General features: G+C 44.8%; 1 protein-coding gene across 5 annotated transcripts in view; it reads left to right on the top strand.

Moving 5' to 3' along the window:
- LPGAT1 (lysophosphatidylglycerol acyltransferase 1) overlaps positions 1-9,579 on the top strand; it is a 100,988-nt gene extending 91,409 nt beyond the window's left edge. For all 5 annotated transcript variants that reach the window (XM_045838398.1, XM_045838400.1, XM_045838395.1 and 2 more), the window contains 2 exons: positions 773-879; positions 3,364-9,579. In XM_045838398.1, the coding sequence (XP_045694354.1) occupies positions 773-879; positions 3,364-3,515 (259 nt within the window). In that variant the 3' untranslated portion in view covers positions 3,516-9,579. The remainder of the gene's footprint in view (positions 1-772; positions 880-3,363) is intronic.
- The last annotated feature ends 586 nt before the right edge of the window (positions 9,580-10,165 follow it).

Raw genomic sequence — 10,165 nt, forward strand, 5'->3', positions numbered from 1 at the left:
GGAGGGACAGGGCCTGCTGCTTTTTTACACGAACCGTTTGTAGACTTAACTGTGCACATTTATACCTTTGATAAAGGGGGAAAAAATTAAAATGCTCTTCCCCAAAACTTGGAAAACAAACAAGAAAAGAAACTCTTTCTTGGTCAGCAAACGTGTAGTATTACTGATGCAGTCCCCTCTGTCCGCACCTCCGGGCACGTTCATCACCAGCCATCCCGTCTGCTTCAGAGCTGTGCCCCAGCAGCCACGCCCAGTCAGGCAGGTTGAGGTTGCTCTGGAAACCGACATCTCTGATATACTTGGTGAAAAGGCACAAAGCTAGGGCCTTCTGTCTAGTTCAGACATTCCCAGCCGAAGAACCTTGCGAAGCTGCATGTTTCGGCCTAGCACTCGACTGTTCCCGTGTCCTAAAGTACTTCTTTTAAAATTTCATCTGTTCTGAATACCACTTCTGCTTCACACACAGGCATGGGAACACTGTTGTTTCTCCACGATTATTTGTAGATAGAGGATAACTAATAATATGTTTTTACCATCTAGTACTAGACCTAACATAATAGCCTAATAAATGTTTTAATGAATGAATAAATGAACTCTGTTGTGTAATCAACATTTTTTTAATCAAGAGAACTTGAGAAGCTGAAGAAACCCACCCTTGCAAAAGAGGATTCTGTAACTTCCTTCAGCTTTTCCATCGCCAAAACTAAACTGTGGCTCTGAATGATTTTGACTTCTGAACTGAAGTAATTCTTGCCCTTATTTTCTTAACTAGGATCTTTCCAATTAAAGATGTACCCCTGGAGACTGATGACCTTTCTGATTGGCTCTACCAACGTTTTGTTGAAAAGGAAGACCTCTTATCGCATTTTTATAAAACAGGTACACAGCATCCTATTACATACCTTCCTGAAGTTACCAGTAGTTCCAAAGATGCCCTTTAGGGGAGAAAACCATTTTTTTGATTCTTCAGATACCCTAAAGGAATCAAAGTGTTTTTATATTTAAGAATTCAGCTTAGAATGTTCATAAGACAAATTTATGTTAAATGTATTAAGGCACTTGCTCCATCAGCCAGGACGCAAAGGTCAGGTGATACGTCAAATGTTGCACAAATGGATCTCATTCAAGAGAGTGTGTGCAGTCTGCAGAAGACTAATTGTGTGTATATAGTTATACAAGCTGTTTCATGCAGTAGTAAATGACATTTGTTTCTTGGCGTTGTACTTGACTGTTTAAATAATACCGTCATCTAGCAGTCACTTGAGATCACTTGTAACTGCTTTTTTATATGCTTATTCTTTTTTATAGGGATAAAGTTCCGTTTTCTCCGTGAGAAAAGAAAGTTTATTTACCCTAATGCCCTTTTCTGTACTTTAGTCTCCATGTCCTATGAAAACTACAGCGCAGTGAAAAAGACCTAGTGGGGAAGAAGGAGACAGGGGGGAAGAAAGGAAGTGACGAGAGAAGGAAATTAGCACTGGGAGAGCCCCAGGCACACCACAGTGCTTTCACAAGTAGCCACCTATAGGCCGATTTTCTGGAAGCTGCCACAGGGGGAGGAAACAAGGTGAGGAGAACGTTGTCCCAAGTCCGAGGACAGCCGAGGGATTTTTGATGAACAGAAGGCACTATTTTCTTCCCACTTGGACGTTTTTTGGTATAGAATTAAAGTTCTTGTTAAATCAGACTGTCAAAGGCTTGATGTTGAGCTCAGGCTAATACCAATCATTGTCTGTAGTGCTTTTGACTTTGTGTGTAGGGCTGTTTCCCTCTGCCTTCCTGATCTGAACTTTCTGACTCTGGGGCTGTGGAGCAGTGCCTCTGAATACGATGGGAGCTGGCCACTGTGTCTGTCTTTAGAATCCCTAATAAGACCAGTACCATGGCCCCCTCTCCCTGTTTGCCATCCTTGTTTACTCTCAGATTTTCCTTAAAGGTGAGACAGGATGGGTGTGTGAGAAGGCATGAGGCAATTAAAAGGCCAACAGGGTCTGTCTCTTTATGATATTTGGCCTAAATTGTAGCAACAATAATGGAAGCCTCTTTTTTAAAAGCCTATTTGCAAAATAGACCTTAAAACTTGAAAGTGTTCTCTGTACTGTGCTTGGGAGAAGCAAATCCCCTCATGAATCAGCTTAGGCTGGGGGATTATCAGCAAGGACAAAGACTATTTGAAATGCTGGAGAGTGTTATCAAGATGACCTTAGGTAATATTGTCCTGGAATGGCCCAGCTTTCCTTTGCAGAAACCTGTTTACTTTGTGTTTCTCCTCCTCATTATTAAGATATAGTTCATAAATCTATTGCCTTTTGAAAATATCAGTGATTTACAACCACTTTTTTAAAAAAATTTTTTAAAGTTTTATTTATTTTTAGAAAGGAAGAGAGGGGGAAAGAGAGAGAAACAAACGTCTATGTGCAGGAGAAACACTGTTCAGTTGCCTCTCACAGGGCCCCCAACCAGGGACCTGGCCCGCAGCCCAAGCACGTGCCCTGACTGGGAATCAACACGGCCCTTCAGTTCGCAGGCCAATGCTCAGTCCACTGAGCCACACCAGCCAGGACACAACCACTTTTTTGTGGCAAAGACATTTAACTTGTAAATAGAGGACTCAGTATAAATTAATGCTATTGGGAAAGTACCCGATATCGATTTCACACATCTTGTGTCCTGGTCACTGAGGAGCTCCGTAGGTACAGTGGGAGACGAGGAGCAGAGTGCCTGCCCTCCTGCAGTTTCCGTTCCAGCAGCGGACTGTCTGTAGGGGACAGTGGCAAACACCAGGCCCGTGGCCGAATCTGGCCCTCCACCTTGTCTTATCCGGCCCAGCACCTTGTTTCTACCGGGCGGCAGCGCCAAGCCCCTTGCCCCTGTAGTTAAGGAGTAGTTACATTTATGCAGCCCTAAAATTACATTCGGCCCTTTGAAGGCAACGGCGAGGCTGATGTGGCCCCCCATGAAAATGAGTTTGACAGCCCTGCCGTAGAGAAGAGATAGATCGAGATCATTACAGACTGTGGAAAGTGCCAAGACAGAAGTAAACATGGAGACGATAGCAACTGGGGGTCGGCGTGGGGAACAGGTGGTATTTCCTCTGATACTGGAAGAATGCAGGTGCCACACCATTCACTGGGACGAGGAGGAGACTTCCAGGCCGAGAGAATAAAGCAAAGGCTCAGAGGCAGGAGAGGGCTCAGCAGGCTGAAAGTTCTGTTTCAAATGAGATCTCTGTTCAAGAGCAATGGGATGTCACAGAAGATGCTTTAACAAACAATAATTCTAGTTAAACCAATATTCAGCTTTTATTCCAGGAGACCTCCCACTACAGTAAAGCAAAGTAATATTTCCATCTTGTTTTTTTAGGGGCTTTTCCACCTCCCAAGGGCCACAAGGAAGCCGACTCCAGGGAGGTGACGCTCAGCAACGTGTGGATCTTTCTCATACAGTCGTTTGCGTTTTTGTCAGGCTACATGTGGTACAGCGTCCTCCGGTATTTGTACCACTGCCTGTTCTAGGACTTGGACTTGTCACAGTCACCATAGGAATCCAGACTTCCACCAGTGTGTATTATTTTACATGTGCAAATCAGAATAGTAAACAAAAGCAAAGGAAATTCCATGGATGGATTAATATTTATCCCCTTTGGGATATTTTAAAACTCTGCAAAAAGGAGGATCAGTACTATTAAGACCTGCTAGTATGTTGTAAGGACTTTTCATGTTTTAAAAACATACACTCTACCACACATTTAAGCGAACATCACCTTTGGAGAAGAGGAGACCATACGATCACCCTAGAAGACTGAGAGGAATTCTGCTGCCAGCAGATACTCGGCCATCCAGTTCGAGCTCAGCGAGCCGCGCCGTCCTCCTAGCCGGTGTCTCCGTTAGGGCAGAACTGTGGAGCGGCCTCACCCCCCAACGTCTGCTGAGTCACTGGCAATCTCGAGGGGCGCTGGCTGGCACCTTCTGAAGACCTGCCGCCCTGTCGTTTGCCGTGACACTCCAGTCCTCGCCAGCTGAGTGAGGAGCAGGGTCAGGCATGCTGCGGGGCGGGGAGCGGTGTCCGGCGGACACATCCCTGTGCTGGAATGTGCTCTTTCAAAAGGCTCGCTCAGTCCGTGTTTACATGCGCTAGTGCTTTCCCGTGTGGGGGGTGGGCACTCGGTTTCTCCTTTTGTACAGAAGGTATATTGTGGATTGACCATTGTTTCCTACAGAGTGCACTTTTATCAGATGCATCTATAGCACGGGACTGGGATACAGCCTGAACACAGATGTAAGCGTAATCAGGGAGTGGGCTTCTCGAGAGGCTGTCTCGTCCACGTGTCTTACCCGTGCGCGCGCGCTCGCCCGTGCTAGCCCGCGCCGGGTGCCCCGCCCCGCTGAGACTTCTGTCTGGCTCAGAGGCTTTGTTTGATTTTAATTTTGGTATATTAGCACCACCTGCATTTGGGGATGGTTGAAACAAATGAATGCAAAATATTTAAATGATCAATATATGGTGAAATAGGCTAATTTATTAGAAAAATAAGAGCTACAGCCAGGCTTACACTGGTGACAGGTTGCACATGGCACCCCCAGAACCTGTCACATCGAGGAGCTGCCTGTGTCGGGGTGGTGTGACCAGGAAAGAGACCAGCACACGAGGCTTCGCAGTCTCTTCCAGTCGCTTTTGGAGAAGATAAAGTGAAGTATCTATTCTAGAAGGCATTTTTTTTTATTTGTCACTATGTTCATACAGTTTACCTCGCAGTAGAACCAAACTCTTCTCAAAAAGTGCGGGCACCTCCTCGTGCGTCGCCCGCACTCCCTGCGCGGAGGCAGAGCATGTTCTTGGTCCAGGGTCCTAAGACTCTCAGATCCTGGTGCGTCGGTGGCAGTTTTCTGTGACGTGAGCAGCGTAGGGTCCACCTGTGTCGCTAATCATACAAACGACAGTTCTGAGAAGGAGGCTGAAAAGTAAAAGGCTGACGTCTTTTGTTTTTAAATAAACCAAAAAAAAAAACCCCTGAGAAGATAGAAGGTCCTTCTCAATCGTGTGGGAAAGGCAGAGCCACACCAAATTCAGGCCCACCGCGGCGTCAGCTCCGGGTGCGTCCGCCGCACGTGTGCGGAGAGCGGCGCGTCCGCGGGAATACCTCAGTGACCACAGGGCTGCTGCTAGGAGGCGGGAGCCCGCGTCCCTGTGTGCGGCTCGGGAACCGGTGTCGCAGGTGCCACGCCTTTGCAAGCTGAGCATTTCATTATGTGTTTTGCAGTGATGGTGAGTAGGTGAAACCAACCCCAACTTAGAAGTGCAGATAATGTTAGGAAGCCAGACAGAAGCTTAAACACACTTCTGTTGGAGGTCCAGCAAACGCTGCTGGACTCCAGGATGAAGTGGAGTTGTTCATTTGAGGGGTTAGTCAGCCATCTGGGGGATGGTTGCTCGCTGTCGAGCGTGGCAGACACAGTCCTAAGCTGTCAGACCTTCTCGTTGCTAAAGCCAGCCACAGGCAGAGCGGCCAGTCCTCCCGTCAGAAGCGGCGACAAGTGCGCCTGCGCACACAGGCGGGGCGGGGCCCCTTGGCCGTCACTGTGCTCCAAAGGAACGTGATGTCGTTTAACACACTGTACACATTCAACAGGCTGTTCTTGAAGATGCTTTACTCTTCAAGTGCAGCCATTTCAGCAGCCTCTAGAGTGACAAATACCAGTAGATGTGTGCGTCAGTTTTTGCACATAGATCTGTGAGTTGTAAATAGATGTGTTTGGTCTGCCCTGCCCGCTTTGATGCTTTACCGACATGTTCCCCCTTCTGTTTGAGAGCATTGCCAGCGCTTTCCTCCCTAGAAACGGGGGTCCTCTGGCTTGTACTGGGGAATGTGAAGAGAGAATCAGTGTTCTCACGCGGCCGCCAGGGAAGCAGCAGGATGCCACTGTACGGAGCTGAATAAAAACTCCTGCCCTGTCCTTCTTTGCAACAAGAGATGGGAGGAGTCTAGGGAATATCCATTTGGTCAAGTGGAAAGAAAATAGCACTGTGCCAGTTTTATACCCGTAGCTTTTAGAATCTCCGCTGTCCTGCCTGGAGTCCCACAGCAGAGGGGTTTGCAAACTCCCCGCGGGCTCCTGGAGCCCAGTGGCGGACATCTGCCCGGCCTCAGGCGGGGGCAGGGACTACGGAAGTGACCATCCCAAAGGTCACACTTGACTTCAGGAATTACCACTGGTGTTCAAATGTATGACATTGTAGAGAAGCCTGTAGGCCAGCGGGAGGTAAGTAGAAATTGCAGAGTGGGAATGATGTCTTGGGTAGTCATGCCAACTAGTTGAGAATCTAAATCATAGAGGTTTTCTTTTTTTTAAAGATAACTCTGATTTCAGATCTGTCTTGTTATCTGTCATATTTTAAAATTACAACCAACCCTTAATTTTCTACAGTAAAGGAACTAGAGATTACTGAGTAATTATTCCAGTAATAAGTCATATTATCTAAATATGAAGCCAAAAATCGAAATATGTTCAGGAGTTTGAATATTTATTCTCATCACACTTTTTTTTCTTCCTGGATGCTTACTAACTTAAAAAAGTGATTTGAGTTGTTTATTAGTTTCTATTGCTTTTTTTTTCTTTGAATGAATAGTGGAAAGATTTGGAAAGACAGCTTCAGGAAGAAGAAACACAAAAACCTAAATAATGCATAGTCTTAAAAAGGAATTCCTAATAATCAAGAGTTGGCAGTATTGCAGTTCTCAAGCGTTTTTATGAAAACAAAACATTAAATCACCAAATGTAAACCTCAGAACGTCACTCGAGTGCTCATGTTGTGCAGGTCAGTGTTAAGAATGCCTCTTCATTCTTTGCTCACGTTCCTCTCACTTCTAGTGAATTCGTCTTAGTGATGTTTTCTGACAATCACTTCCCTAAAGACTCCTGAACTAGTGGGACCTGGTTATAATCATAGAACGTAGCCTTTAATCATGGATATTTTTATTGGATTCCTTTTGTATTTAAGAAAATTTTATTTGCACTACTGCACGGGAAGAAGAGTTAGTTATCTTATCCATGACACAGGACTCACTCCAGAGTTACCAATACTGGCAGAGCAGCTCTGGTCCACAAAGGACGCATGAGCAAGGCTAGTCTCATTTGTTGCCACGTAGGGCTGTGAGCCAAGCTTCTGGTGACAGGAACAGCAAAGTCAGAAGCAGCACGGGGCAGCAGGAATCCTGGCTCACTGTATGAGGGGAAATAAACTAACGTGTTTGGGACCAAAACCACCTGAGTCGGACATTTCTGATCACGGGGAGCCGGCATTCTCTGGAGCAGTCTCTGGACGGTGCTTCGTGGCGCTCCTCTCACATCCATCCCCCGCACGTACGAACTGGACCCTGGGCGCGAACCTCGGGTGCAAACCTTGGGTGCGGACCTGTCGGGGAAGCGTGGCTGTGGCCAATGGAAGATAAAAGGTGTTTTTCTGCAAAATTTCCATTGGAGGATTTTTACATTTAATATTTTTTTAAAACAGTTTAAAGAGCAAAAAAAAAAATAAATTAAGTGTATTCTAGTTGCAGAATATGCACACATATTTTGAATGGCTTTATTTTTATTGTGTAAAACTGTTGAACACACACACGTCCGTGATGCACATATTCTTTACACGTGAGGAGTCTGTGCATTTCACAGGGACTTCTGTTCTGACTGGGTAATGAAACAGTTACACATCGGACTGCCGTGGTTGTGTTAAGTGCTCTCTTTTTCTTTACAGTTATCACGAAGTTGTATTTATTTTATACAGGTGGATTTCTGTTTCCCTGATGCCATAATGTTTACTTCAGCTCGATGGCCTGTCTCACTCTGTGTCTCTGCATGTTGTGACGTATGATGAGAATGAGTGTAAGGGCTGTGGCAACTGTACCTTTTGTGAAGGGCTGGTCACACGTGGATCTGGTTTGTGAATGCATCGGGGTTATTTCAGTAACCAGATTACCTTTTCAGAGATTGAGATGTGAACACCAAAAGAAGCATTTTCTCAACAAAAAAAAAATTAATAGCTGGTTCTATTTTTTTTACCCTAGAAAAAATAAAGTTGATTTTTTTCAAGTAAAGTGCTTTTAATTCTTAGTGGGGGTGGGTGTTTGTATTTCGTTGGAGCCGTCTGACATGAACACTGTAGATGTACATGCATGTAGAATATGCCGTGGCAGTCGGATGCTGAGGGCAGACTGGAAAACCAAATGAAAATCGTTCTTCTTCCTTTGGTTTTAAACTCTCTCCCCCTCCCCCTTCCCTGTTCTTCCCATCTGGTGGTATACTGGTAAATGTTTCACAATCTGTTCTTCTGGGGGAAAAAAATTGTATACAAGTGTACATGTCATAAATTTTGATGATAGCGAGGATTTTATAACACAATGAACAGATAATAGTAAAACGTACTTTATTGTAAATTCCACATAGCCAATTAATTCTCCCAGGGTGCTACAATTGATTTTTGCTGAACTCTTTGGCCAACTTATGAATGTTTTCCAACCATGATTTGAAAAATGGAACTATATCCTAATCCACTCATTTCTCACATTTGTCATTCAGTCTAATATGTGATCTACTGTTAAGCTATTTCTTAGCCTTGTACAAATTATACTCTTCTAAGTGAACCAGTTTTAGCTTCAGCACCAATGGGAAGCATATATAATTTAATCTTAATAGCAGCCATTTAACAACTACCGGCAAAACTCTAAAACTTAAACAGTCGGCTTTCTTGCTGGAGCTGGTAGGAGATGTCTTCGGCACACCACTGCCCAGTTCTGTGTTACTGGTTTTGTTCTGTTTTGCTTCTTAAGCTGTTAGTGTTGAATAAACTTCTCACAGTTCATTTACTCACTGCTCTTGGGAAATTCCTATCTGTGACCTGGCAAAGGGGCTTTGAAGGGTAGGAAAGCGTTAACATCAGTTCTGCAGAGCGGGCTCTGGATCTTTGAAGAACGGGACAAAGAGCACCTTTTCCCGAACTGCATGTAAAGTTTGCGTATCTTAAAAGTTGGTTCTGCGCTTTCATTTTTCAAAGTAAACTGTGATACAGGCATCTCTCAGATTTTGTTTTGAGCATTTAAAATGCATTTTGTTTCTGCATCTGTAGACTATATTCCATCCCACTGAAGATTTTTAAATGTATGAAAACATCGTGCACAGTCTACAGAATGAGTTCCGTAGTTACAGTTCAGTCTACCTCTTCTCTTTCCCATCTGGGTTTCGGCCGCTGGTCTGGTGAAGCTGTCATTTCTTCCCCTAGAAGTGGATTCTGTGGAGGACGAAGGATAAACAGGGCGGAGGCCCGCGAGCTCGTTTGAATCAGAGATCTATTGCTGACCAGCCCTATTCCTCATGAGTTTGGGGTAGGGGGAAAGCCATTGTTTTTAATTTTCACTTAATACGAAAGTGTCTGTTTTAAAAATGTTTCTTCCTGCTGGAAAAAAAATGTATTTTTAAAAGGGAAAATATTTCTCTTTTGGCTATAAGAAAAAGTCAGCTGTATGAGCAGGTGTGACCATATCATAACATGCTGATATGATATAAATCAATAAATTTTTACCTCTCAGGACTTGGACAAGCTTGTTCTTAACTCTTAGAGGCTTGAGAAACATGAACCAAGCATCAATAATCCGGATAACGAGGGGCACACGGGAGGAGGGTTGACCAACCACTGGAAATGAGGCAGGCTTTTTTCATAATCAGAAAATACTCTGAATTGGCTATGATTAAACCCATTTTTACAGAGGAAGAAGTTGGAGTGATGGCCGTTTTGTTGTCGTTTTGTTGTCGTTGCTGGAAAGCATAAGCGTCTCGCAGAGCTCATTCCTGAGTCCGTCCCTGGAGAGTTTCCACTGCCTCTCCTTGGAATGCTGCCCACCTTTTAAGGGTGACTCTGGTCACGGTGTAGAGTTGTCTTTCCTTACCTTAGGCGAGAGAGCACACGGGCCGCCCATTTGACCACCACGTCTTCATCGCTGCATCTTCATTCCTTGGTTTTATTTTTGATGAAAAAACTGCCTGCAAAAGGGCATGCCCTGTGTTTTACCAGTTAACTTACACTGACTCAGGACCAGCTGATGCACAGCTGTGGGAAAGGAGGTACCTAGCAGCGGAGAAATGAGAGGAGCTTGGGGTCCTAGGAAGAGGAGCCC

Source organism: Phyllostomus hastatus, unplaced genomic scaffold (assembly GCF_019186645.2).
Source record: "Phyllostomus hastatus isolate PE091 unplaced genomic scaffold, TTU_PhHast_1.1 phas_contig_283, whole genome shotgun sequence".
NCBI classification, from domain to species: Eukaryota; Metazoa; Chordata; class Mammalia; order Chiroptera; family Phyllostomidae; genus Phyllostomus; species Phyllostomus hastatus.